Below are 27,290 nucleotides of genomic sequence, written 5' to 3'. Positions count from 1 at the left end.
AACTCGAGACACTCAGTTGAGGGCAAAATAAATGTCAATTGCATCACAACCCAGACCAATGGAAGCTCAGTATCAAGCAGAGTTCTACAGAGGATTTGTCCGTACAGCAGGACAAGGTGTACCGATATCCAGTGAATGGTCAAGAATTAGGCATAGTCAAGTGGATTTTTATATCCCAGAAAAGAAATGGGCCATTGAATTATTGAGAGATCATATTGAAGTCAGTGAACATATATCTCGATTCAAAGAAGGTGGAAAATATCATCCCTGGCTAAAAGAGAACATTGTCAAGGATTGGATCATAATTGACTGTGCAACGTCTTTACCAACCAAAGATATGTTCTTAGTGTTAATTCAGTATCCATGATTTCATTCCACTGACAAAATGATAGGACTCTCTGAGCCTAAGCTATGGCATGCTGTATTCATCAATGATTATTCTGAATTGCAGCTGTATAACCATCAGCAAGCTCTTATGATGTCTCTGCATCTACGTAATTGAGAATCAACAGGGATGATATTGCTATTACACTGCTTACTTGCGCCTGTCTTTTATCGTGGTATCTTTGTAAGCTGCAGCCAACTTCTCGACTATCAAGCAATCAAATGAATTCACCTGGTTTGCTTTGTCTTACCCCTATGATTTCTTCTCTTTTCTCTTCGGGGTTGATATTCTCGTCTTATGGCTACCTATTATAGATTGAGAATAACATTATCTCGTTTTATCTACTAGACTGAAACTGTGACAATAAGGGCACAAGTGGAAATAGAAAGAAATAGAAAGCAAAAGTTGTATCGATGTCTTTCCAATCTCCTGTGGATCTCAGCCTAGCTCATACGATAGTCGGCTGTGTTCCTGGCAGCATTGAGCAAGCTTCTTCGAACCAGATCGTTTGTCACGGAGTACGGGCATTCACCAACAACGCAAGATGTTTGTAAACTTTGGCCTGTTTGAATATAGGGCAGGAACCCCCTTCGCACACTAGATAGCGCAGCGCTGGCAGGCCCAGCTTCCTTCTTTCCTTCTCCATGTTAGTATTTCGATAGAGAGTCTACCAATAAATTTATATTGTTCGAGACTGTCACATCGTTCCCAGAAGCAGACTGACGGTCTGACATCTTGACGTCGTGTATACGACTTGACATAGCCCATACGGCTCGACACTGCCCATAAGACTGATAATGACAGACGATACCGAACATGAGCAGAAAACCTGTCGTATAGTAGTATAAGGAAGCCTCCATCCTCTAGATGGGTTCCTTTTCTTTTCTCTCTCCAGACTCGATTTTTCGTCGATGGCTGCAATAGTTTAGATAGGAATATCATTTCGTCAGTATCTACTATTTCCGATCCCGTGACACAGACTGCAACTGCACCCCGGGTTTAATCTAGATAATTTGACTAGAGACAAAGACATGGCCACAATTGACATCAGATTGATTAAACTAACCGCCGAAGTAGCCCTTTTCGGCCGCCTGCTAGCAAACCATCACATCAGTAAATCGAGCATTGGAAGAAATGAATATTCTAATCTTTTCATTCAACCCAAAAGGAATTAAATAGCCACAAGAAAAAACACGAATGGTGTTTAAACACTCAACGCATCACAAGATATTGAAAGAGATACCATCACTAGTTAATAAGAAATTCCGGAGCATCACAATTAGCATGACCACACCAGCGACATGTTTATGCCGCTTCAGCAGCCTTCTCCTCGGTCTTTTCCTCGGTCTTTTCGCCCTCCTTTTCTGGCTGCTCCTCTGCTGGTTTGTCTGTTGCGGCAGGCTTATCTTTCTTGTCAGCTTCTGGTGCCTTTTCGACCTCGGTCTCCTCTTCAGTCTTTGCTTCGGGTTTATCTTCAACCTTCTCTTCTTCCTTTACTTCGCCCTCCTTGGGGGCTTCAGCTTCCTTGGGTTTCTCTTCCGAGTCCTTGGGCTTTTCCGCAGCATCAACATCTGGCATAGGCTCATCCAAGTGCTCTTTGCTCTCTTCATTGAGCTTCTTCTCTTCTTCCTTGGTGGGTGTGTCGACGCTGTCTTCCTTGGCGTGGCCGTTGGCCTTGGCCTTGCCTTCTTTGTTGTCACCGGGGGTAGGCACATCCTCAAGATCGTGTCTCCACTTGGACAGCAGCGTCATCGCACGTTGCCGGATCTGGAGTTCTTCGTCCCTGGGGAGGGAGTTGAGCTTGACAATCATCTTTAGAACCTTGTTGATCTTGGTGACGCGGATGATGGCGACCTCGAGATCACCATAGCTTTCCAGCTTGGAGATATAGTTTGACATAGCCGACATTTCCTCCGCATTGGGCGGCGAGTCGCGAGAGATGAAGCCTTTCTGAAGCTTGTGGCGGATGTACAGAACTGCCGAGGTTAGCCTGTTGTTTGATCCACTTGAAACAATAGATTGACATACCCTCTTTTTCTCTCTTGTTCTTGAGTTCTTGCGGGTCGATTGGCTTCTCGGGTTCCTTGGTCTCAGCACCCGTGTCGTCCGCATCCTCGTCGCTGGCTGCCTTGCCGCCCTTCTTAGCGCTAGTGGATTGCTTGGACTTGCTGGCACCAGTCGCCTTCTTTCCGGTACCCTCAGTAGGCGTTTTGGGTGTTGTTAACTTCAACTTAGTGGTGGTCTTGGGCGTCTTTGCCGGCTGTTTAAGAACATATATGAGCTTGCGCATATAGTCAAAAATGCCGGTGTGAGATTTACCTTTTCTTCCTCGTCTCCAGCATCCTTCTTGCGCTTCTTTGAGCTCTTGGGTTTCTTCGTATCATCTGCATCCCCCATCTCGATATCCTCAGCACCATCATCGACAATGTCCATGCTCTTCCGCTTGCTCTTCTTCGCTTGTTTTTCAGCCTTGTCAGCGGCCCGGGCCTCTTGCTCCTCAATCTCCTGCTGCAGCGCAGCGTCATGATCCGCCAGAACGGTCTTGAAGTATTCCAGATCATGACCCTCTGCGGCCACATGGTAAGCGGACAGAAGCTGCTTGGACTTGCCCTTTTCACTAACGTTCTTGCAGGTCTCGGGATCAGTAGGAGTGAGGGCTGTGTTCTGGATCCAAGCACTATTCGTTATGTTAGCCTCTATCTCGAGAAACAAAAACTAATCATAATTCAACGTACAATTCGTTGGTCTGGAAGAACATCACGGGGTAAGTTCTCTCATGGGCGCGCTTGCCGCCCTCCGCGTATTCATCACGGATAGTTCCATCACCCCGATAGGCACTCACTGGACGCGACTCAAGGAGACTCTGGGGGAGTATATCTTCATCACAAACAATGGATGGCCAAGGGGGGAAACTTCGAAGACGCGCCAGGTAGTACTCGCCAGGTTTCGCTTGCACCTGGTTGGCGATCGACTTCCTTCTGTTCGGCTTGGACTTGTGTTCCGGGATACCACCAGACTTGCGCTTCGAACTTTTCTTGGTCGACGCAGGCGTTCCGTTAGCTTCCGGTTGAGGAGCAGCTTCAGTTTTGGCAGGAGTAGCGGCGGCCTCTTGCGATTCCTTCGCGTCAGTGGTCTCTGCAGACGCGCTGGCTTGTTCAGCTGGAGCCTCAGCAGGCTCCTTCTTCTCCTCGACGGGTTCCTCCTTCTTATCCTCTGATGGCTTCACATCGTTCTCTGCTGATGACGAAAGAAATATAGTTAGCGACGTTACGTACGAAGGGGTTGGATTACGGAAAGGTGGAGTAGGTATGGTGAAACCAGGGCCACAAAAATAGGTGACCCATTAAGGGATATTTACCAGCTGGCTTTTCCTTCTCAGGCTCAGCAGTCTTCTCCGCCTCTTTCTCTTGAGGCGCTTCAGCAGCTGGTTGCTCAGCAGGCTTGGCCTCAGTATCGGGCGCGCGCTGCTCAGCGACCTGCTCTCCAGCAGGGGCGGAGGCGGTGGGAGTGTCCTCGGCCATAATGCGCAATGGGACGGGTGATGCAAGAGATAGAAAGAAGACGAGACGTCAATGGAGTGGGTGGAGGTTGGAAAGATGGAAGGGAGACGGGAGACCGTGGGAGAGAGAAGAGGAAGAGGAAAGGTAAGTGGTGGAGACGGGCGCGACGACGGGAGGGCGGCGACCAACGCGTGCAGTGCACTGTCGTTTTTCTGGGGGGACGCAGAACCGCAAATGACGCAACTCCCCGAGCCGCCAAAATTCACGGCAAAATTCAGGAAAAATAGAGGACGATAATCCAGTCGTTGATAATCCTTCTCAACGCGTCGCTAGTCTTCTTTTTCGATCCGACGGACAGGTCGAGCCCCCTGTGCAGCAGACCTTTGACCTGGTGGCGCGATATGTCCGAAAACACGACGGTGCAACGTAGAGATGCAGAGAACGAGCACAAGAAACAGTCACGAAGATTCGAACCTCGGAAGACAAGAGTTGGCTAGCGAAGAGCCATCAACTCGCGAGAAATCGAATACAGGCAGAGATACTCGTAAAAACGCGCGACGATTCGAAAATGACGCGCCAATGACCGCCCGAACGTGAAAACAACAGGCGCAACGGTCGCAATTGCTATCACAAGACCACCGTTCTGTGATAGATCTTGTACTTGGACACTGCTCGACTAGAGTACTGTATGGGAAAAGACGTAGTGCAGCTATCTCTTCCTTGGTTCGCAGCAATATGGCGGTGGCAGTAGATTGCAAACGTAGCAATTTTGAGGAGACAATGATACTCCGGAGTAATCTCCAATCAATCTGTAGAATAATGTTAAGGGAAATTCCATCTTTCAGGCAACAGGAGACTGACAGACAAACTAGAGACCGGATAAGCCCTCTATATTACACTCCGATGCTTGTTGAGAACAGCGCTGGGCTAGAATAAGACACGGGAAATAGAAACAAGTACTCCGTATGTCGCTTCTGGCTAAAAGTACAATCTGGATACAATATTGGATGGTAAAAGATGGTATAGGAGAAGAGTGGATGGTTGGTTTAGGAGGGCCGTTAGGAGGGGGAAAGAGTGGGAGAAAAGAACTCCGAGAACACGACAGCATTCCATACAGAGTACAACATCCATCACGCTATCCAGACAATCGTCGCTTGAGACTATGGGGGCAGTTGACCTTTAAAACAACCATGTCTCCTTCTATGATGAATATTTGTTTTTGGGTCATCCAGATCGCTGACAATGACAATACAGCCAACAATTGCAATGACATGGGATGGTCATTAACATCATCACACTTGTTAAATCTCAATTATACCTAAGCCGACCTCTTTTAGGTCTTTTCATTCTACCGCTGTATCCTCACTTAAAGAGTAGGTACCCTCTTACTGGGCTGAACATGTTGAAACAGGGTCATAAGTATCAATGTTGTCCGAGAGCCTCAGGGATGAACAGAAGTCTATGTACACACAGAATGCTTCCAATCAACATTAAACATAAGATATGGATAACTGGATTCACTGCCGCCTTGCACGGGAGTCCGATGGTGCACGCAAATGCAAATCCAACCGGCCAAAGAATATACAAAAGGTGATTAAAATCCAAGATAAAAAAGGAAATGGAGAAGAAAAGGTCAAGGATTTCAAAGGTGGAGAAGTTAGAAGGCGAGAATGGTATAGAATATAGTTGCTTATGATGGGAGAGCAGCATCGGGCGTGTTATCATCCCAATCTTCTGCATCCCTAACACAGTCGACAACAAAAGGTTCCGGTTTGTGTATCCGGACCAGCCAGAGAAAATAGTCTTCCAAGGGAAGCAAGTTGAGTAAGATCCCATTGAATGCCCATCCCAGCGCACATATCATCGCTCCCGCTACAGCATCTAGGATGAAGTGGTTGGCAGTCGCAACAATGGCGACCAGTATCAGAAACGGGTACGCGAAGCCCACGAGACAGCACGCTAAACGGCGCCACGAGACTCTAAAGATTCGTGCACATAAGCTTGAACCAACTAGGGCCGGACGGTGGCGGGGCGGAAGCGGAATAGTCATGATCGTGAGTCCAATCATGAGGGAATATCCAAAGTGCAATGATGGCATAGCGGCTAAAATAAACTGTCAGTTTTGCGGGGTTGAAACCAGGGGTAATTACAACATACCGTATTGGTTGCAGAACCGATTCTCAGTCCAGACACTACCCGCTCCATTCACTCCATGCACGGTATCAACAAAGCCATAGCTGCGTCCGAGCTCCCCGTCGGGGCCTTCAACGCTCTGGTCACTCAGCAGACGAGGGGGCATGCACGGCCAGAAGGTAAACACCACAAAAGCAAAGAGGTTGCAAACCGCCAACGTTCGTCGTCGGGCCTGATAGAGACGTGTGCCTGCCGGGGATCCATCCGCTTCATCCCATGATCTTCCCTCTCGTGGCTCATCGACGCGGTTGCGTGTAGTGGTATAATAGTATAGCCACACGAGGAAGGCGATAGTACCAGGGATATGAATGAACGAATACGTCCAGTTGATCCAAGTCAACAAGGTAGGATGTCGGAGGAAGAATCTTTGAATCAACGTCTCCCAGAAGATTCCAATTTTCTCCTCGATATTGATCAATTGCAACGCATGTTTCCTTGCGACGTCAACGGTATCATCTTTAAGGGTAAGCGCGGTAAATGCTCGGGCTAGTTGGTATGTCTGGTTCAAAGGGTGATAATTAGCTTTATTCGAACGGTTACAGGGACAGGGGAACCATACCCAGTACACTAAGGCCCAGTACCAAACTTCGACCAGGAACGGAAACTTCTGAAGGACGCGACTAAGCAGGCGATCTTGGAAGACAGCAGTATTCGGGGTGGTGACATTGAGAGTAGCCGTGAAGAAATGAATTTGACGTTTGCGCCATCGGCCTTCGGGGGGATATAACAAGGAAGGGGACCAAGCGGTTGGTGAGCCCAGCAGGCTGTCTTGATCTGAGTCTGCGTAACCAGCCTGGCCCGATTCTAAAGAGTCAGGGGAGAGCGAGCGAGAGGGGGCGTTGTCTTTTTGCCAGCGGGTTGTTCTGCGTATGCGAAAACGCTTGGATCGATTGATCCAGGTCCCTCCAAACAAGAGGACGATGACCACCAGCGGCTCCAAAATGGCGCCTAACCCCATGGTGGTGAATATGCTGATGGAAGATACCGTTTATTCCCAACAAAACATAGAGTAAATAGGAGCAAAAGAGAAGGATGGTCAAGAGGAAGAAGAGAAAAAAAAAAAAAAAAAAAAAAAAAAAAAGCGAGTAAAACCAGGAAACAACGATGATGTTGAATGAAGAAAGTATGAGTAAGAAAAGGGAGGATAATTTGTTTGCCCGGGTTGGAACAATATCAGACAGTCTGTGTTCTTTATTATTATGCTTATGCCCGATATAAGCTGAAAGGAAATCCCCACTAATGGCACCTCAGCCAGTCAGCAAGTGTCTTGGTCGGGCTGCAGAAGGAGCCATTGGACTTGATAGGAAGGTACTACGTACTTGTGGATGAGTGGGTATGTGTGTACGGAGTGCATGTGTTTGCTGACTGCATAATACGATAACCAACTAGCGACGAACACATCTTAACTGGGAAGGCTCTCACGTGTATAATTATCGGAGCAGTAGTCGTCCCGTATAGGGACCTCGGAGGCTGACATGGCCGATCATCCCGATCTTCCCGCATCTATCTCCTGCCCTATGGCTTATGCTATGTTGTGCATAGTGTGCACAATTCTCGGGGATCGGTGACTTTATTACCCGATATACCTCGGGACCGGAGATCTCAGTCCGTCTTCCGTATTTACGGAGCAACATTCTACCCGGACCCTGTTCTCCCTGCTTTTCTACCAGTTCTCAGATCTTTCAAATATGAATTATCGGACACACTGAAATGAAACTTCCTCGGATTTTGCTAATGTGATTAGTATAGAGTGCTCAAACGGCTATGTCTGGGTTCTCTTCACAGACGAAGTCCCATGGTAGTTATGGTTCACTAATGTCTACACAGCATGACTGTCGCATTTTCTAGTATTTACTACAAGTATGGAGTACCTCTTGAGAGTCCTGAGATGTTTCTCATGCGACCTACAAGGTTCTTATATCTCCGACAATCGCATGTCAGATGCTCCCGGGCCGGACAGTAATATGCTTGATCTGCAATCACCCCATGGCGGATCATTGGTTCCCAATATATCGACCTGTCCTCACTTCTGCACCTTGACAATGGACTATAGACACAACCAAAGAATAGGAAATATGCATTTGAAAACCTGCCCCGATACAAAATAGATATATGAGTGTACGCATCTAGAATGACAAGTGACGTCATCCGCACAGCGTTGACTTCATCTTGCGAAACGGTCATTCTGGTAGGTGAACATACTTACTTCGAACGGTATCGACGATGAGCTACCTTTGACGTCAATCTAGTATTCACGCCATAATGGGTGGTGGTCTACCGAACTCCCTCAAGGTGCTAGAGTTTCGATATATAACAGCGCACAAGAACCGAGCTTTTCTCTCCTAGCTCTTCAAACTCATACTCACTTCAGCTAAACCCAGCTCAACTCAGTGGAAAGCGCATTATAATGCTATCTACGCCCCAGCTTGCTACTTCCAAGAAACTCTTGGGCCTGGCCTCGCGTCAGCTTCCCAAGGTGGCTGCCACCGCACCAGCTCGAGGTTTCTCTACCACGCCCTCTTCAGAAAAGCAAAAGGACATAACATTGTTGCAAGACAAAGCCAATGGATTCGGTTTCGCCCGCTCGAATCCCCGTCCTGCTAAGCCGAGGAGCACCGGTGTTACGGAGATCAGAGGACCATACTATTCGGTATGTCAGTCAACATGTGTAACCGTTGAATGCCAAGCTAACCGGCATCTTAATAGGTTATGGGCAAGCGTTACCTGGCCGATGTTCTCGAAACAATGGGTACCCATGTTGATGGCTTGAAGTTTGCAGGAGGTCAGTGAAGCCATTGTCTAGTCATGGACGGAGACTGACAGATATAGGCTCTTTCTCACTCTTCCAGGAGAAACCATTGCGGGAATTGATTGAACTGGCTCACCAGCATGGCGTTTATGTTTCGACTGTATGTGCGAACTAATACCTACTTAAGCACTCACTGACACCACACAGGGTGGATGGGCTGAGCACCTCCTCACACACCCAGACGCCAACTCGGTCTTTGACAAGTATCTCTCCAAGTGCAAGGACTTGGGGTAAGTCCAACAATCCTTCTTGACCCGAACATCATCTAACGTCATCAGCTTCGACGTGATTGAACTCTCATCCGGTTTTCTGTCATTCCCAGAGGACGACTGGCTCCGCCTCGTGGACAAGGTCCACTCATACAAACTCAAAGCTAAGCCTGAGCTGGGCATCCAGTTCGGTGCCGGTGGTGACACCCCAGCCTCCGGCTTGGAAGCTATCGGCACCTCTGACCCTGGAAAGCTAGTAAACCTCGGTCACAAGTTCCTCAACGCAGGCGTTGAGCGCTTGATGATCGAGTCCGAAGGTATCACCGAGAATGTAGACTCCTGGCGCACTGACGTCGTCTCCCGTATCATGAAGGAACTTCCTCAAGAGCGCGTTATGTTCGAGGCTGCCGATCCTAAGGTGTACAACTGGTATATTCGGGAATTTGGTATCGATGTTAACCTCTTCGTGGACCATAGCCAGATTGTGCAACTTTCTTGCCTGCGTCATGGTATCTGGGGCACTGCTGACACTTGGGGCAAGATTGTATCATTCCGGCCGGAATAATGGAGGAGTATCTGGTATATATCCTCGATGACTGATGCTGATAGCGATATTAATGAAGCAATTCCTTTTCACTTGGTATTCGAATCTTAACTACACGAGCTGTAGACTACGTATTGAACAAATTACACTCGCTGACATCATACACCTAAGGACCACCAACAATTTCTAGTGGTATTCGCTGGCTGACCATCCATCTTTTATATCATTTCTCCTTTTTCTCAGTTCCATTTTCTATCTCTTCGAACCCATTCTCAATTGTTATAGACTTTATCCTACATAGTATGGATATAGCATATGGCAACCAGAAAAGAACAACTGGGGTGGTATTTCTTCGATATCACCATTCTCAAAGTTGAGATGGAATTTCTCGCGCTCAACCTCCCACGTATTATACCACATGTCGTCTTTTAAGAAATGGCGTCACAGCTGTGGTTGTGATAACTTCCTACAGCCATCACAGCAGGCAAGAGGCCCTTACCTGTGCTCACTCCCCTGCGAGGGACGGGTACTTGATAACCAGAGCCATGCTCATCATTCACTATGCTACAAGCTAGCTTCTGATAAATAAGCTGTCATAAGAAAAAGAGCTGTTACATTAAGTCTGCACCATTGGCCTACTTAGGCCCCGGTCGTGATCTAATACCAGAAGTTCTGGAAGTATAACTGCGGAGAAGCGTGTCAGTGCTCTTTGGCACTTGATGGGATATAGGAAAGTGAAATTGACGCAATGATCAGGCCCGCGACTTCTTCTTTCACTGCCTAAAGTACTCATATAAGCATCCAATAATGGCTAACATATGACGGAGCCGCATAGTCAGATTTCAATGAGAAGGAAACTCAAGATTCAAATCGGTGAAAGGGTCAGAATAAGTTAACATTTTTCATTTGATGGATATGTGAATCTAACAAGCTATCGAGGTCCATCTGGGAGTGTGATATACAGACGATGCTATTACTCGCAAGACTTTTGAGCCTTGTAAAAGACATTATGCTTATATCGAAATTTTCGATGAGGATGAAAAACTTAATACATTTTATTTCCGAGATAATCAACCATATATCACGGGTGGAACGAGATACGCCATCGAATTCTCACACTAAACATATTCAATTGCAGTTCAGTCAGAGCAGCAATGCATTGGAACATATTCGAGAGTGATCATTTAGGTGTGCAAGGATTACACAGACTGTCAGAGAAGTGCTTGCTGAATATGAGGAGACGGATGTCTTCGTACCATTCATAAAGAATGAACTTCTACTCACCGACCCTGCGAGAGCTTGTACCAGTGAAATCAAGCTATAATCTCGAGAAACCAGAAAACAAAGTTAAATTGGGGATACTGCGTGAGATGATTGAGATCTGATCTGCAGAGAGCAATGCATGACGTGTTTATGGGCTATCGTGTTATTATGTTATTGTTGTTTTACTTAGCCTACACGGCAATAGAGAAGGTTTGTTCTAGATATTTACTTTCTTAATTTCCTTCCTTGGTGTTTATGAGAAATAAACACTGAGAATAGCACAACAGTTTTCAGACACTGGGCATGGATGCAGATTTGTCAAAACTAAATTGCGCCGACACTCAACGCCCATGAGACCTCAACTTCAATATTATCCAAGTGACTCGCGCTTTGGCTTTTGGCTTTTCCATGGAATACTGACTGGTAAACAGTTCCACTAAAAGAAGATCTGAAAAGAATTGAGGATACTATAGTGGGTCAAGATGCTATTACAGGCAATTTTTCAAATTGAAAGGCCCGCTTAATCGGTTTATCATTGTGGAATCTCGGTAAGTAACATGGACGATATCAGTTGATCATCGATTTGAGTCTGGGATGGCTTTTGGGCGTTGGAGCACGAAATAAGGAGAGGCACTCAAGCTATTCTAACGCATTTGTTATGCTAAGGAGCTATCCAACACTTACACACCCGCTTGGTCCCATTGAATTGGTCATTATAATTTAAAAGATATATGAGAAGGCCAAAAGTACATTGAAGATGCATTGACCGGAAGCAAACTGAAACAAACGCGTAAACAGATATACACCAGCGAAAACCACAGTTTCTTCGCAGATTGGGTTCTCATCCAAAGGAATCCGAATTAACAATACACAGAAGTGAAGCAAGTTACACGCGTTCCTCAATTCTATTTTTGCAATATTGCTTGCTAAAATTCCCACTTTGTATAGCCATTTGCATGTGCCATGCCCTCGAGCATACCCCTTAGGCCAGATAGCCAACTATATGTACCACCATTCGTGATGGACACCGACTCGAACCCAAGCACCCATATTATGGGGTATTATGGAAGAATGACTGTACAAATGCGACCGAACTACCTGGTTCACCATTAATGTGTATGGAGGGTTTAGACAAGTACATCATAAGTTTATAGCTTCGGATCAAGGAGGACTCTATTCATTTGGGACGGTCTGAGAATAAGTACAACAAACAGTTACTTCACGCCAATTGACAGTATCTTTGACAGCATCGATCAAGTGACAGGTGCAAATACAATAAGCGTTGCATCAGGAAGTCCAACTCTATACTCCTCGTGCCGAGTCGAGCTGCAGATCCAGATGTGATTGGGATTACAGGAAACCCTTGTGAGATTATTAAAAACCCGCTACAACGTTACTGAATAAAGAGTTCTGATTGGGGTTCTCATTTCTCCGAAGGAAAAAGCCCACAATCGCACAAGAAGCTTAAATGGCAGAGGACTAGTTTCACGATTGCTATTGTGGGGGATTATTCGGACCATAGGTGCTTGCTACTGGCAAACTATGCTAATGATGTATATAGAGCACGTTTTAGCATTGCTATTACCATTTTTGCTTTGTTAGTAGTTTAGATCTATAATGAATAATAACTCTCCCGTACTATGCAGCATTGCCGGCGTTAGGGCATCGAGATAAGGCGCACAGGCATAAAGATAATTAGTCATCATGATTGCTCCGCACCAAATCCGGGGAACAGTTGGAGAGCTTGGCTTTCTGTCCCTCTTGCTTCTTCGTGCCATCTCCTGCATTATTTCCGTTATTTTGCTGCATCAGTAGCATAACCACGTCTGCTACGTCCAGCAGATCAGAAATGTCCTACCCATCCCCCGCCCCGTCCCGGTAGCCCTCGACGCACACGCTGGCCAATCGCAAATCCCCCCATTTACCCCGAACGAACCCATCCACAAATGCGTCTCGGAAGGAGCTTCACACCTTAACCGGAGACGAAGAAAACGGAATACCAAAGCAAGTACCATGCCTCGCGCAAGTACGACTCCTGGCGCGCGCCTTCGGTGCAGACGAGCATGCGACAGTTGTAAGCGGAGGAAACAGAAATGCAACGGGGAGCAACCCTGTACGATCTGCGTGCAGCGGCACAAGGAACCAGAATGCCACTTTTCAGATAAACCAGCGCGAATGCTTAGGCCGAATGGGACGAAAGAGACCATGCTACTCAGTGAACACATGGTTCCCACGCCACAGCGGCAAACGGCCATGGACCACCTTCTGAACTCGCTCGAGGATCGCAGCGCGGACATGGAACAACATCAACCGCGGGATGATAAGGATGGGACGGCACCGGTACCAAAAGTGGCAAGGCTTCTGCGTGATGGACAGGGGAAGTTTATGTATATTGGGGATTCGGCTAGTCTGTCCTTCTTGCAAAGTGTCCGGCGGATTGTATCCGCGTCGATCGGTCGGTGTGAATTTACAGAGGATAACTCGCGACACTCGATGCTTGAAGCCTTTCAAAGTAACCCCGGTATCCAAGCGGGGCCACTGATGGAGCCACCAGGGAATGAAGAGGCTCAGCGACTGGCCGGTCAGTTTGTTCTGGCGACCAGCCCATTGTTGGATTTGTTCGATCTTCATGAATTTCATCCGCGTCTGGCAAACTGGATTGAGAATCCGAGGGGTGATGAGGATACTGTTAGCTCGATCTTTTACCTGGTTCTTGCAATTGGGTCACAAGTGTCCACCACCAACCAGACCCTTGCCGAACAGTACTTTGTTAGTGGCCGGCAGTTGGCGTTTTCTGCGTTTACTGAGACACCTAGTCTTTACACTATTCAATCATATGTGTTGATTTCCATGTACATGCTGGGCGCATGCAGACGCAATGGCGCGTTCATGAATCTCGGAACCGCACTTCGAGCTGCATATGCAGTCGGGATCCATCGGAAAGATGCGAACGCACTGTTCTGTGGTCGAGAACGCCGGGCTCGGGAGCGTGTGTGGAAGAGCTTGCGAATGATGGATTTGTTCCTCAGTGCCTCGTTGGGGCGTCCTCCGGCGACGTCAGACATTGACCATGACCTCCGAGAGGACGCTATGCCGTCAGCGGAGCAGCTACAACATCAAACTCCGCAAGAGCAGCTTTCTGTGGCCGTCATCACCTTGTCGCGTATCTTCGAACGGATTCTTACAGATGTGTACATGAAGCAGGTCGTCTCGATCCATGTGGCTGAAACGATTTCTAATCAGCACCGTGCGTGGGTGCGAAGCTTGCCTGTCTTCCTTCGGATGCAAACTGAACTGTTGGACTCCAAGACACTTGATGGCACGTTGGCAGCAGCCCACGTCTTCGGATCCTATTACTGGTCAATTATCCTCCTAACTCGGCCGTTTCTCATCTACCGTGTATCACAATACGTGAAAAGCAAAACTGGCCCAACCGAGAGTCGATCCAGTAATTCCCGCATCGCGCTTTTTGCGGACGCATGCGTTTACTCCGCACTCCGGGGGCTTGACATTGTCGACGATCTCGCTAAGTTTACATCCCTGCCACGGCGGCTACCATTCCTGATCAACTCGGTTTTTAATTCGGCCATCGTTCTCGGTGCAGCCTTCTTTGCAGACTACGACAATCTCCTACCACTTGAAGAGGGCATGGATAAGGCCCAGAAGTTCCTCGAGCTTTTCACCCCTCATGACCCCCATGCCTGTCGTTTCTCCCAAATTATCGTTTACCTTCGAGGGGCGGTAGCCGAGTACGTCCGGCGACGGAATCGTCAATGGATGGAACGCCGCAGCAAACAAGTCGACCAGTTATTTGGCCAAGTCGGACCTGAACCCGCCGCACCCTCTCCTCTAACTCCGGACAATATTTCTCGAAGTTCCTCTTTCCCGTCCCAACAACAACACCCGTCTGACCTGCCTACCACTGCCGCCACTCCTACTGCTACACCCCATAACCATCTCACCAGCAATGACGTCTGGGACACTCTTTGCGGCGGTGACGGTCCCTCTGGTGGACTTCCCTATGATCCTGCAACTATCTCCGCGCTCACCACAACCGGTATCCCTGTTGGCTGCTCACCCGGCGGTACGATCCCACCATTACAGCCACCACCACCATTATCAGTTTCGTCTGGGCAGCTGGCGACTGGCGTTGCCGCTCCGACAAGTGGGGACCAAGACGGCCGTACTCCTATATCGGATGTGATCTTTCCTGACAATGGCCTACTTTATATGGCGGAAGATCTTCCTATGTTTGGGATTTGGGGAGATACTTGATATTTATTCCTTTCTCTCTTCCCTCAATCCCTTCCACTTTGTTCTCTTTTGTACATGACTATGATGACTGTAAATACCTGTGCGGTTGTGATTCCCTGGATGATATCTAGCTGTTTGGCGTCGAGGGTGCATTTTTATTTCTTGTTCTTGTTAGATATATCTATACGTACATACCATTTGTAATTCTTGACAAATGAATGAAGGAGTGCTTATTAGGCGGTGGGAATTGAGGTCCCCAGCCGCCTTGCAAAATCCGCAAGTCACAACGATGGCTCGGTTCCAGCCCCCATGGCACACTAAGCCAAATAGTCGACTACGTGTACCACTATTCGCGATGGACTCTAATTAATAGTTCTAAGACCCTAAGCGCTCCCACTCATGAAGGGAACAATGAAAGCCTTAAACAGGAAGCCAAGACGAAGGGCAACTGGGCAAATGGAATTTCTGTGGGTTAGCAATATCAACAAGCTTAAGAGACCTGAAGAGAAATTAAACAGGAGCGATCATTCTCCCATGACTGGCTCGGTTTTGTCGGGCTCCTGCCAAAGGATTAAAGCCTCATCATACCGGGGCCAATCCATTGTACAGTTCTGAACACATCGTGCCGTACGCTTATACGAACAGCTCGTCTGTCAAGACCATTCAAAGAATGTCGACTGCTGGAAACTGAAGTTGATGGGCCTAAGGACATGAAAATCCGGGAATCTAATTGCTTCATGTGCCACGTGTAGGCGTACTGAAGCCGATCAACCTGTTGGAGGGATCCTTTTTTTGGCCTCCGTCTATGCGCAGACCTGCCGTCTTCATCACGGTTAAGCCCACCTTACCAGGCGGCCATTTCTGACTGACCTTGGAGACCTTTGGTATAATGAAGTGGTTGGAGCTTTGAGAACCTTTCTGGCGACAAATAACAGGCGGCTAATAACTATCTTAGTGGGCCCAGGCGCTCGTCCCTAGTGGAATTCTCACCACTTCACACCTAAACCCGTTGCATATCACCAGACAAGAAATAGCTAATACTTCGTTTTCACTGGCTGGTCCTAAGTGAAAACGGAGTCCATGATATTCCGAGCAGTCTAGTCTAGTTGAAGAACCGTTGCTCCCGCCATCTTCCCTCCAAACATCAGGCAGTAGCAAGTCGGAAGGGGACGCCGCAAACACTGCGACTCTAACTTGGCCCATTGAAGACCTCCGCTTTTAACATTTTTAAATATGAGAGTAGCTTCAGTCCGTCTTAGTAATGCCATAACTATAACCAACGACCCTGCGCCTGCAGTTGTTCGGAATCGTACGGCTTCAATGGAGGCTACGCAGAATTTGGGCGCTTGCCGCTGCAGCGGAACCAAAGGATGACCAAGCGGTTAATATTGAAATAATTATTTTTGACGGTGAGTCTACTAATCACAATTCTCCAGTCATCCAAGATCAGAACAATAACTACAGGAGTGATATTTCTCTTTATGTACAATGCAAACAGAACAAAGATAGCAAAATGCCAATTCTCTTGTCATTGTGTTCTAATACCGTAACTATTCAGGATATCAATCCCTCCTCTACACAGATCTTCCGCAGTACAGCACCGGCATCAGCTCCGAAAAGCATACCCACAACACCAAACGCATCAATCCTGCGCTTGTCCCCAGTCTGCGTCATAAAATGACAATCCTGCCCTCTGCATCCATTCTTGTTCACAATAGTAGCAAGTGCCCTTCGGCACTTACACGAGTGCGCATCCAACCTCTCTGGTGACGGATCATGGCAATACAAGCCCATATTCGTCTGATTGTTGTCCATGAAGATGCGACGACAGGGGTATATTTCCAGTAATTTTGGTGTAACTGGGTACTCTGGAATTGCGCGGACTTTCTTGAATAACTGCTGTGTGCGGCGGTAGATTCGACGCTCGATGGTGTCGTCTATGCTGATGAGGAGCGGGTTTGGTCTCGGGGAATCGAGGATCCCGTCGTGTAGTAGAGCTGGTCGTGCGATATCATACACATAGAAAAGGTACCCCAAGCACAGGAAATCATGAGGCTTTTCTTTCTCCGTAATAAGTTCGAAGAACCTGTTCCAGACGGGATCGTAGGCACTTATTCGCTGCAATACATGGCCCAATGACACGAGCACACCTTCTCTCAATGACTTCTGGATGATATGGTACACGAAGCCTGCGGTTCCGGAAGAGGATACTTGAATATGTGTTTCGTGACGTCCACGGCGTGCTAACTCATGTTGGATATATCGTCGGAAAACACGGCTGATCTGATAATGTCGTTTCTCAACCGCGTCCATCCATCGTATGGCCTCCGGGAACGTACATAGCTGATCCTTTAGGCGCTTCTCGACGGTGTGATAGTAGTGGAAACTGGGGATATCGAGGGATACATTCAGCGGACCGTTGAATCCGGACTCGCGGCAATTTTCATGTCCATGATCAGCTTTGAGTAGGGCTACTAAATCCGCAATAGCTGGGGCGACACGAGCTATCATGTCTAGTTCGTAGATAGTTGGTTCTGTATGTTCGAGTGCGGACATGTTGAAACCATGCTCATTGCTCGGGATGCTCGACGCCAGAGCCCTGCCGGCAAAAAGACATATGCCGGTGGTGATGTTGATACTCGTAATATCTGCTGCATCCTGGAGTAATGGACTCGGGCTCGAAAAGTGCAGATAATGCGTGGAGGTCAAGCTAGTGTCTTTGTGCTGGAATTGAATCTTCTCGAACCAGTCAATGGAGTCGTGAATGCCGCCGCTGAGTCTTGCTTCTGGTGGTGGTCCGGTGACTAAACCGCTGTTCATCGCTTGTGTTGAAACTGTTACGTTTTTTGCATAGCGATTGAAAAGGTCTGTGACTTTTGCGGCAGCATTGTGCCCTCTATTGAAGGGCTTGACATGCTTGTTGTCAACGACATTGTTGCTCGTTCCGTCTGGCAGGTAATGAATTCCGGGAATGGTTGACAACGCTCCCTCAGCGCAATGTTCGAGATCGTGAAATGTGATGATATCTTGACCACACAAGTCCGCAATATAAGACCTGTTGTTCATGGTGTCGTCTCCGTGTCCTGAATCTTGTGACCGGACTTTCGCCCACATTGCACGCCGGTCCACCACATTTATATACCCTCGAAAGTTCCCCCTTTCACCGACAAATAACGCAAGTGTCTGTAGATCTTAGTAGATCACATAGATGTTTACTATTCCTGTTGACTGCTTGTACGACAGTCAAACTCGGGGCTGAAGCATGCACTATGATGTAGTGAGACACATTCTTGACTCGGGCCAGGAACCCCTTCGGTATTGGCATCAGCAATGTCGTATATGAGGCTATTTGTTGACATTCTGCTGGGTGCAAGGAGATTGAATAGCTGGATTGATCTGGTGTAACGTGCCCCACATGTGAATATCACATACGGGCGAATGTTCACACGAGATCGCTCCGACGCAACTTCTGACTTCTATCACAAGTATCACCACAACCAAATATGCCCCAGAAACATGATGAAAACCAAGTAATGCTCGTCCTTCAAGCTATGCAAAATGACAAAAAACTTAACGCTCGAGCAGCTGGCAAGATCTATCACATGAATCATGAGAAGTTTAGTCGCCGCCAGCGTGGCATGCAATCACGACGCAATATATCAGCCAATTCACGGAGATTCACTGATTTAGATGAATCAGCAATTCTTGAACACGTACTTGATCTAGATTCCAAAGGGTTTCCTTGGTTGTCTGGTGTGAAAGATATGGCCAACTGATTACTCGCAACACGCAACACGGGACGCCTTGGGGTAAACTGGGCTAGTACCTTTGTCAAACGGCACCCAGAGCTCACGACTCATTTTAATCGGAAATATGACTATCAGAGAGCTCTATGCGAAGACCCAGAAGTCACCCATCTGGTTCATGCTTGTTCGAAACATAATCACGAAGTATGGCATCCAGGAAGCAGATATTTATAACTTTGACGAAACTGGGTTTCAGATGGGAGTGATCTCAACTACGATGGTTGTCACAAGCTTCGAGCAACATGGCAAAGCAAAACCAAAACAGCCGGGCAATCGTGAATGGGTCACAGTGACCCAGGGAGTTAATGCTCATGGCTGCGCGATCCCGCCATACATCATTGCCAAGGGCCAATATCACCTTCTTTCTTGGTATCAGAATAACCAACTACCAACGAATTGGGTTATCGATGCATAAGAAAACGGTTGGGTAATGAATGAACTTGGTTTAGAATGGATCAAGCACTTTGATGAATATACAAAAGCCCGAACGCTTGGTTGTCACTGTCTCCTAATTCTTGATGGCCATGCGAGTCACGCTCAACTGACTTTGAGCTTTATTGCAAAATAATAAATTTATTACACCTTGCATGCCTGCGCATTCGTCCCATATCCCCAGCCTCTTGATGCCAGATACATTAGCCCTTTGAAGATTGCTTATGGTAAGCATATTGAAGGGCTTATGCGGGCGCATGATACTCTGAGAGGGTGATATCTAAACTTGATGTCCAACTTAAAACCCCAACACCGTCGAATTCGCGGCCGACTAGCTCCCATAGATGGATTTTAAAACGCCAAATAACCCAATTGAGGCGTCATCCCAGACAAACCTTATAAAAATCCGAATCTCTTGCAACCAAGATAGCTCTCCATTAACAATCTTGAACGCTCTTGACATCCTCGCGAGAGGCACGACGAAGATAATGCATAAGATGGATTTGATGGAAACGGAGATTCGTGAACTTTGGACAGCAAATGAGGCCCTTGGGAAACTCTGGGGGGCTAAAAAACATGTCTAAGGAAAGGAGGGTCGCTTTCTATACAGGAAGCTCAGGAATTAGGGGATCAAATGGAGGTTGAGGTACAACTAAAGGAGGAAACATGCAATGGGGCTGGTCAGCAACTGCGGACCGAGACGCGCGCGCGGCGCTGTGGCAATTGCAGAAAGGCCGGACACAATACACATTCCTGTCGGATAGTAGTAGAGATGCTTAAGGAGGCGATTCTGAGTAGTTTTAATGGAATTTATGTGCATTGGTGGCAATGTCGGGGTTAAAGTCGCGGCGGAGCGATTTCGTGAGACATTCGCCCGTGTGACATTCGCATGTGGAGCATGCTATGTAGTTATACGTGTAATGTGCATATGTCGTGATTCTTGGTCGGAAGACAACTCCTGGCCTCTGCTATTGGTGAGCATAGTAAAGATTTATCATATAAAGGGCTGGGATTACCTTCGAGCAAGGCAGGCGTACTTCCAAGGAGAACAGTTGCAAGTGTGAAGCTGAAGCTGAGGCTGACAACGCATACCGGTCGAGCCGATCTCGCGCATCGTGACTGCTATGCACAGATGAACCGATAGTAATAATATATTTTGTCTAACAAGACCTATGTACCATACATACATGTTCCACAGATTGACAGTAAAAGAGCCAAAACAAGGAAAAGAAAAGAAGCGAAGGCACCACGGCAGTACTAAAAATCATTGTAGAAAAAAAGAGAGTAAGAGAAGAAAAGGAATGTCGAGAAAGCAAAACCAGTTTAGATGCAACAAATTAGAAGCAACATTATCAGAAGGAAGGAAAGAAAGGAAGCGAAGCGTAGCAAGCAGCACAATTAGCAGCCTGTAGTATGATGGCCTCAACAGTAAACAAGGAAAAGAAAATGCATTTCAATGAGTGAAACAAAGCTGGGAATGGTCCTTTTCTTGCCAGAATTACGTGTCAACCGAGGTTGAAACTTGTTCGAAAAAGAGGCGCGTTCTAGTCGCTAAAGCCATGGGAAAAACAAGGTACACCTTCAGAAATCACTGCGTGGTGTAGATCTGGCCATGGCATAGTACGCATAACAGCGTTAAATGTGGTAAAAAGCAAAATGGACAAGAAGAAAAAGGTATCATCCACCCAATAAGAAAAGAAAATAAAATTGTATACCAGAAAGAGCCATGTACCGTAAGAGCAGAAATTATATATGCCATCCAGTTTAAAAACCGAACGGGTTCGTGGGTGCTGTAAACACATTAGTAATTTATTATGTGGGAGAAAGAGGGATAGAATGAGCTTACTAGCTTGTGAAAGGTTGGCCTTCATTCCCGTAGGCTGTGGAGCAAGCTTCTGAGTTTCCCCGGGCTTAACACCGAAGCGAACGGAAGGGGGAGGCCCGGTCTTTTGCGGCTGCAAAGGCGCAGCAGTGGACTGTTGTGGAATCGGAGGCACTGGCGGAGGCGAAATGTTGTAAGACATGCTTCCAAAACCATTAATACCGGTGGGCTGAGGCTGCAAGCCAGTGGGCTGAGGCTGCATTGCCGGAGGAAGCATAGAGTTGATGCCAGTCGCCATTGGCTGCTGCGGCTGCGCCTGGAAACCCCCGAAGCCCGTTGGTTGCGGTGCCATGCCCTGGAATCCGAGTTGGCCTGGTTGCTGAGCTTGCAGTTGTTGCTGCTGTTGGATTCCAAATTGAGACTGCGGCTGAAAGCCTGTGGGCTGCGGTTGTAATCCTGTCGGTTGCGGCTGGAAGCCTGTCGGTTGTGGCTGGAAGCCTGTCGGTTGTGGCTGGAAACGTTGCTGGCTCAACTCGGCTAAACTCTGTCCCGGAGGAGCAAGCTGCGGCCCAGTTTGAGGGAGTCCGGTCAACTGTGGTTGTAACGGAGTGGCGCCAAATCCAGTAGGCTGCTGAGAGAAGTTCTGAGGCGCCGACAAGGGTCTAGGTGGAGGGGGGGGGAGAAGCGAACTCTGTCCTAGGTTCTGAGGCGGTTGCGGGCGTTGACGCGACGGTTGCTGAAGGCCAGTGGGTTGCTGGGCCAATTGAGCAAAGAAGTTTGGACTGGCACCGGTTTGCTGTGGCTGCTGAGGTGATACTGGCGAGGGCTGCGCAGTCGGCTGGGGCTGCACAATCGGCGCAGCGGGCTGCGGCTGGGGAGCCGCCGTTGGTTGGGGTTGGAGAGGCGGGTGAAGGACAGATAGATCCGCTAATGCGCCTGTCAGTTGCTGCGATGTCGGGCCCGGGGGCGGTGATGTCGTGGCGGGAGCCGTTGGTGAAGTAGCAGCAGCAGCCGCAGGAGCAGCAGTAGTAGGTTGTTTAGGATGCTTGACCTCCCAAGCATCATCTTCGAATCCACGTTCGACAGGCTTCTCGGGCGCAGCTGGGGTCGAAGGGGTCTCGACTTGTTCCTGTGGTTTGGATCGATCCTTCTGCTCAAACACTTTGGGGTCAACAACATCACCCGTTTGGACGGCCGGAGCCGGTCTGCCCTTCCGAGTGTTGTTGTGTAGAGCTCCACCAGGACCAGAAAAGAGACCACTGGCTCCACCGTCCTCGCCGTTACCAATTATCTCTTCACCGCCAAAGCTGACGTTCCTTGCCTTGGATTTAGAGCCGGTTCGAGCAAGGGTGGTGTCCAAGTAGCGCATCACCCGGAGGATATCACCTTCCTTAAGACCTAGAGTACGCAGGTTCTCAGGTGTAATATCTGGAAGGACACTTTCATCCATGGAATCCCGGATAAAGTTCTGGGCGTATCTCTCGCACTGGTGAGGCCCAACACCAGCTTTGAGAAAGAAATCAAACCAGTCATAATCGGACTGCTGGAATGACGCACCGGCCTTTTTGGTATCGGCTTCCGCACGAGAGTTACTGCGACGACGAACATCGGAGAGCGGCTTGTCTTCTTCCAGAGACACACCAGTAGCCTTCTCGACATATTCCAAATCTTCGACCGACATCTTCGGGATGGGGACCGCAATCTTAATACCGTTCGTTTTATGCAGATGTATATTCCCTTCCCGTAATCCGATGAACTGCGCATCCACATTAAAGGTCTTGGTGCGGTCTGTCCATCGCCGCACCTTGCTCGAATCGGGCTTCGGTCTGCTGCCGGTTTTACTTTCGCGCTTCTGACGCTCTGAGCCTCTGGAGTCAATAGAGTCAGCCCGTGTATTTCTCAGGGCTTCCTTGGCCAGTCGGGACTCCTCCAGGCGGTTCTTTTCCACGGTCGACAGACCAGACTCAATTCCGGTTGGCTCCTTGGAGACAAAACCGGTGACCTCGATGTAGCTGCTTGGGACAACGCCTTCCTTGCCGTTCTTGATACGACGAACCATCCACCACTCTTCGGATTTCGTGTCATCGAGGATGACGACTTCATCGCCCACAGCCACGGTCACCTCATCATCGCCCTGTGCCATGAAGTCGTACGCGATCTGACCCTTCTTATTTCCACCACCACCAGTACTGGCCGCAATAACTTCTTTTAATCCCTCAGCTCGATAGGCACCGCAGATCTCACCGAGAGCAGCGACAATTTCACGAGCGGTATCTTTGGCCCCGGCGTGGAAGTCGATGCTCCTGCTGGGGCGAACCAAGTCGACAAAAACGTGCTTCCCTTCAATTGAGTAGTGCGTGAGCTTCTCCGGAGACCATTCCTGGTGCTCGCCATCTCCTTCAGGTGAGATGAAGATAGTTCCTGTAGCAACGTTGATGCCCAGTGTCGTTGGCATCTTCTTTCTTTTACCCATAGCCTCAACCATTTCGTTGATATTGTACATATGATATCCCGATGGCGAACGCGGAGCGGGTTGTCCAACACGGTTGTACGGGGGAGACTCTTTCACATGTCCCTCCCGGTCTTCGTCTTTGATCGCCACAATCGGTGAGCGGGTGGGCAGGGGGGGCGAACGCTGCCGGACCGGAGGGGAGACTTGCTGCGACGGGGGCCGCTGTGGCAGACTTGGGGGAGATGGTTCATTGTGGTAGTTATCCTCGGGCTCATATGTCGGTTGAGGCGGAGGGGGTATGGCACGAGTAGGAAATTGATGTTCCTCAACAGGCGACGCGTTCTGCTTGTGGATTATATCAGCAATGGCTGCGGCCGCCGGATTCTGGACCGTATCAGCAGGGGATCTAGGCGGCTGAGCAGGAGGCTCTTCTTCTTCTGGCTCTGCCGTTGCCGGAGGCACGGGAGGACGCTGAGGAAGCGCGGGAGCTGGCGGTTCAGCAGCGTACGCAGCAGCAGGCTCTGATGTCTCGGCAGCGGTGCCGTCTGCCACGATTTCAATGTAATTCGCGGGGGCAAATCCGTAATCTGCATTGACACCGACCAGCGTCCAGTCAGGATCTGAAGTGTCGTATACAACCAGCTCTGTTTCTTCCGAAAACGACACTTCTTCGTCTGTCTGGCGTGTATAATCGTAAAGCGCCTTTGCCATATGAATGGGTTGAGCCTGGATAATGGCGACAAAAGAAATTAGCAACCTGTAGTCCATACAAACACCCAGGGGTTATCTCGTTGATTCCGTCCTCTCCGAGCGGTCTCCGCATAGTAAACATTCGACAACTGCAAGATACCCCAGAAAATGCAATGTGATCGATAAAGCTCGAAAAGAAATCCTTTGCATGCTTGGTTCCTATTTCGTCGCAAATCACACAAAATAAGGGGAGTGGCTGCGGCAAATTATCCCTACCTCTTCAACGTAGTTATTGGGCACGAGACCCTCCGGTTCGTCCTCATCCTCTCTATTGGCCTTCTTCTTCGCTTTCCACCAGTCATCTTCAGCATTATTCTCGAGCAGGTAGAGTAGATCTCCTTCACGCAGGTCGAGTTCCCCCTCTGCTTGGGGGTGGTAATCGTACACGGCCGTGTATACGCCGAGGAACCCCATACTGGCGATGGACTTATGGTCGCGTCACTGCTAGTATCGTTGCTGCTATTGCTGCCAGGTGCAGCGCTCGAATAAAGGTAGGTCGTGTGTCCTCTTGTCGAATCAGTTAGAGGTACGTATACTTTAGGATAATCGGTCGGGGGAAACCGACGGGGACGGGGGCTAACCGGACGAATGCGACAGGAGTACCGGGGGGTTGATTAGGAGGGGGAGGAGAGAGCCTGAGGGGGAGAAACAGGCTGGGGGATAAAAAAAGATTAGAAGTAGGAAAAGAGAAGAAAAGAGGAGGGAGGGAGTGGCAAGTCCACCGTATGGGGAAGTGAGAAGGAGAGATGAGGTTGGGTGTGGCTTTGGAGAGTCGATCGTCGTCGTCAGTTCGGAGGCAGCGTTGAGGGGCGGTCACGTTACTTGCGCCCAACTGAAACAGACTTATATTAACTTCAGAGTACGAAAAGGACAAACAGTATAGAGAACCAGAAAGAGTTGAATAATTGCTGTAAAATAACTCAATGGTCTGTTTTGGGACACTCCGAAGTAACTCAAGTGTGCACTGACTGACAGCCGGGGAATGTTTCTGGAAACGGCATTTCAACTTCGTTATAGTATGGAGAACAGGGTACCTGGTATAAACAACACTAATATTTCAGTCAATAATAACAAGGGGAATCATATCTTTTGTATCTGGCACAGAAATGCAAAGTACAACTACTCTATGTATACAGAGGTATGCTGAGAATTGCTGAGAACTAAACATAAGAACACCCAAATGATTTAAAAAATCATAGCTCGTCTCGGAAGAAGACCTCTTCACTGCCTTGTTCTGCATTTTCAGGCGAACCTTCCGGCTCGCTGGAGTCCCCAGTTTCAGTAACAGGCTGGGGCTCAGGTTGCTTCTGACCCTTCTCCTGACCCTTCTCGTTGTCCTTCGCAGCAGCAGGGATCTCAGTCCGTTCAGATTCATCGGGCATCTCTGCAGACCCATCTTCTTCTTCTTCCTCCTCATCCGACTCGATAATCCCGCGTAACCCACGCTCACCATTGACCTCGACCATTTCCAAGGTCCAGTCTCGACCTTTGGCCTCCTTTTCCAGGTGTCTCTTCAGCGTTTCGATTTTGTCCGGATCCAGGTCGAACTTTTTGAGCTCATTCTTGGACAACACTTGCAGTTTGCCGTTCTCGCGCTTGGCCACTACGTCCACTTTCTCTTCGCCAACAGACGCCACTCGCCCCTTTTCGATCCGTTTGCCTTCTGTCCCGACTAGCTTCTGGGCGCCAACCTCAATATCACCAACGATGCGGAGGTCGGATAGCGGGATTCCAGACTCCACTAGTTTCTGAGACAACTGATACTCTCTCATTGCTCCCCAGTCAGCAACTTCATCGTGGGCGAGAATCTCATGGCAATCAACCGTATGGACCTCGTCCTGCTGGGGTGGCAGGAACGCAACATCATTGCACAGGCGTGGGGTATACACGACCATCAGATAGGAGCAGGTGGTAAGCTCCTTGATCCATCCGATCCGGTCCGTCGACTGAGGATGGCAATGGAACTGGATCTCAATCTTCCGACTCTTGCCCGTTAGATCGCAAACAGTCCCGCCCTCGAGCTTCTGTACCAGGTATCGCGACCCTCCCTTTGTCTGGAGCTCCGCCACGTCCGTTGTTGTCCTCTTTTGCATCGGTTCTTCATCGATATCATTCCGGTCGTCTTTCCGAGGGAATCTACCCAGGACAAATGAATGGGTAGTGGGGTCTTCCATCGGAGGATAACCAGGCACACCACCTCCGGCCGGCAAAGCATGGAATTGCTTTATCTGCCTCTTGTAGCAAAGCGAATAGGACCACCACCCAGAAACGTAGTACATGCATTTCCCTTCCAATTCGCGAAGCAGTTCCAACCCACGATCTGTTGCGCGTGCCAACTCCTTTTTCTCCTCGTCTTCGTTTGGCTCATTCACTTTGGTCTGGTTACGATTGTCAAAATCCACCCGTGGTATCTCGCAAAGGAATCGCTGTCCGTCGAGGCTCATCTCTTCGTAAGAAACTTCGGTGGCGTCACCATCTTCATTATCGCGTTTTGATTTATTCGAATTCGACATGTAAACTTGTGCTTGTTTCTGTTCGACATTTGCGCTGCCGTATGTTGAAGCGTGCTGTGCCTGTAGCAGCTCGTCTGCTTGCGATTCGAGAACGTAGTCGTCTGGGAAACGGACTTGATACTATATGGTCATCAGCACGGTTAGCAATTTCCATCAACATGCGCCATCATGTTGTTGCGGGATACCTGAGGGTGTGCTAGTAGGTCATCATGGATGTTGAACATCTTCTTGCCAGCCCACGCACCAGACGTAGCATATGCCAACGCCAGTAAAGGCGTGAATAACCGTGTGCGCCGCGTCATATTCTCTAATTCCACTAATTATCAATTTCTTTCTCGGTTTTCCTCGTCGTGGAAGC

General features: G+C 48.6%; 7 protein-coding genes across 7 annotated transcripts; 2 read left to right on the top strand and 5 right to left on the bottom strand.

Moving 5' to 3' along the window:
* Positions 1 to 1,539: 1,539 nt before the first annotated feature.
* Positions 1,540 to 4,303, bottom strand: EURHEDRAFT_42997 (PWWP domain protein). The gene is made up of 5 exons (XM_040783403.1): positions 3,744 to 4,303; positions 3,121 to 3,622; positions 2,705 to 3,062; positions 2,414 to 2,645; positions 1,540 to 2,361 (listed from the first exon to the last, which is right to left on the bottom strand). The coding sequence occupies exons 1-5, from the start codon at positions 3,904 to 3,906 to the stop codon at positions 1,691 to 1,693; spliced, it is 1,926 nt and encodes a 641-aa protein (XP_040639660.1). The 5' UTR covers positions 3,907 to 4,303; the 3' UTR covers positions 1,540 to 1,690.
* Positions 4,304 to 5,139: 836 nt separating this feature from the next.
* On the bottom strand, positions 5,140 to 7,151 carry EURHEDRAFT_411706 (phosphatase PAP2 family protein). The gene is made up of 3 exons (XM_040781708.1): positions 6,638 to 7,151; positions 6,043 to 6,577; positions 5,140 to 5,988 (listed from the first exon to the last, which is right to left on the bottom strand). Exons 1-3 carry the CDS (start codon positions 7,034 to 7,036, stop codon positions 5,576 to 5,578), a joined length of 1,347 nt encoding a protein of 448 aa, XP_040639659.1. The 5' UTR covers positions 7,037 to 7,151; the 3' UTR covers positions 5,140 to 5,575.
* A 1,334-nt stretch (positions 7,152 to 8,485) lies between these two features.
* On the top strand, positions 8,486 to 15,178 carry EURHEDRAFT_514882 (coma-domain-containing protein; the record flags this gene model as incomplete). The annotated part of the gene is made up of 7 exons (XM_040786315.1): positions 8,486 to 8,728; positions 8,785 to 8,860; positions 8,908 to 8,987; positions 9,035 to 9,117; positions 9,166 to 9,640; positions 11,109 to 11,113; positions 12,913 to 15,178. 7 exons carry the CDS (start codon positions 8,486 to 8,488, stop codon positions 15,176 to 15,178), a joined length of 3,228 nt encoding a protein of 1,075 aa, XP_040639658.1.
* A 1,447-nt stretch (positions 15,179 to 16,625) lies between these two features.
* On the bottom strand, positions 16,626 to 18,745 carry EURHEDRAFT_411702 (uncharacterized protein). Its single transcript, XM_040781707.1, has one exon. It carries the CDS (start codon positions 18,269 to 18,271, stop codon positions 16,712 to 16,714), a length of 1,560 nt encoding a protein of 519 aa, XP_040639657.1. The 5' UTR covers positions 18,272 to 18,745; the 3' UTR covers positions 16,626 to 16,711.
* A 1,682-nt stretch (positions 18,746 to 20,427) lies between these two features.
* EURHEDRAFT_42817 (uncharacterized protein) lies at positions 20,428 to 20,873 on the top strand. The gene has a single exon (XM_040783395.1). The coding sequence runs from the start codon at positions 20,568 to 20,570 to the stop codon at positions 20,805 to 20,807; it is 240 nt and encodes a 79-aa protein (XP_040639656.1). The 5' UTR covers positions 20,428 to 20,567; the 3' UTR covers positions 20,808 to 20,873.
* Positions 20,874 to 21,159: 286 nt separating this feature from the next.
* On the bottom strand, positions 21,160 to 24,833 carry EURHEDRAFT_377014 (cytoskeletal protein-binding protein SLA1; the record flags this gene model as incomplete). The annotated part of the gene is made up of 3 exons (XM_040778907.1): positions 21,160 to 21,185; positions 21,242 to 24,395; positions 24,636 to 24,833. 3 exons carry the CDS (start codon positions 24,831 to 24,833, stop codon positions 21,160 to 21,162), a joined length of 3,378 nt encoding a protein of 1,125 aa, XP_040639655.1.
* A 779-nt stretch (positions 24,834 to 25,612) lies between these two features.
* EURHEDRAFT_454264 (protein OS-9) lies at positions 25,613 to 27,234 on the bottom strand (the record flags this gene model as incomplete). Its single annotated transcript, XM_040784184.1, has 2 exons — positions 25,613 to 27,052; positions 27,118 to 27,234. 2 exons carry the CDS (start codon positions 27,232 to 27,234, stop codon positions 25,613 to 25,615), a joined length of 1,557 nt encoding a protein of 518 aa, XP_040639654.1.
* Positions 27,235 to 27,290: the final 56 nt, after the last annotated feature.

Source organism: Aspergillus ruber (genome assembly GCF_000600275.1).
Source record: "Aspergillus ruber CBS 135680 unplaced genomic scaffold scaffold00010, whole genome shotgun sequence".
NCBI lineage: Eukaryota > Fungi > Ascomycota > Eurotiomycetes > Eurotiales > Aspergillaceae > Aspergillus > Aspergillus ruber.
The sequence above is the reverse complement of the archived record's forward strand: the minus strand, read 5'-3'. Positions and strand labels throughout refer to the sequence as shown.

What these genes read in the sequence shown, in the direction of transcription:
- EURHEDRAFT_411706 (XM_040781708.1), bottom strand. Translation starts at nt 7,036, where the DNA reads ATGGGGTTAGGCGCCATTTTGGAGCCGCTGGTGGTCATCGTCCTCTTG. An exon ending in ACTGGGCCTTAGTGTACTGG is followed by an intron (nt 6,578 to 6,637) that starts GTATGGTTCCCC and finishes CCTTTGAACCAG; the next exon opens with ACATACCAACTAGCCCGAGC. An exon ending in TCGGTTCTGCAACCAATACG is followed by an intron (nt 5,989 to 6,042) that starts GTATGTTGTAAT and finishes AGTTTATTTTAG; the next exon opens with CCGCTATGCCATCATTGCAC.
- EURHEDRAFT_42817 (XM_040783395.1), top strand. Translation starts at nt 20,568, where the DNA reads ATGTACCATACATACATGTTCCACAGATTGACAGTAAAAGAGCCAAAA.
- EURHEDRAFT_42997 (XM_040783403.1), bottom strand. Translation starts at nt 3,906, where the DNA reads ATGGCCGAGGACACTCCCACCGCCTCCGCCCCTGCTGGAGAGCAGGTC. An exon ending in TGAGAAGGAAAAGCCAGCTG is followed by an intron (nt 3,623 to 3,743) that starts GTAAATATCCCT and finishes TTTCGTCATCAG; the next exon opens with CAGAGAACGATGTGAAGCCA. An exon ending in TTCTTCCAGACCAACGAATT is followed by an intron (nt 3,063 to 3,120) that starts GTACGTTGAATT and finishes CATAACGAATAG; the next exon opens with TGCTTGGATCCAGAACACAG.
- EURHEDRAFT_411702 (XM_040781707.1), bottom strand. Translation starts at nt 18,271, where the DNA reads ATGTGGGCGAAAGTCCGGTCACAAGATTCAGGACACGGAGACGACACC.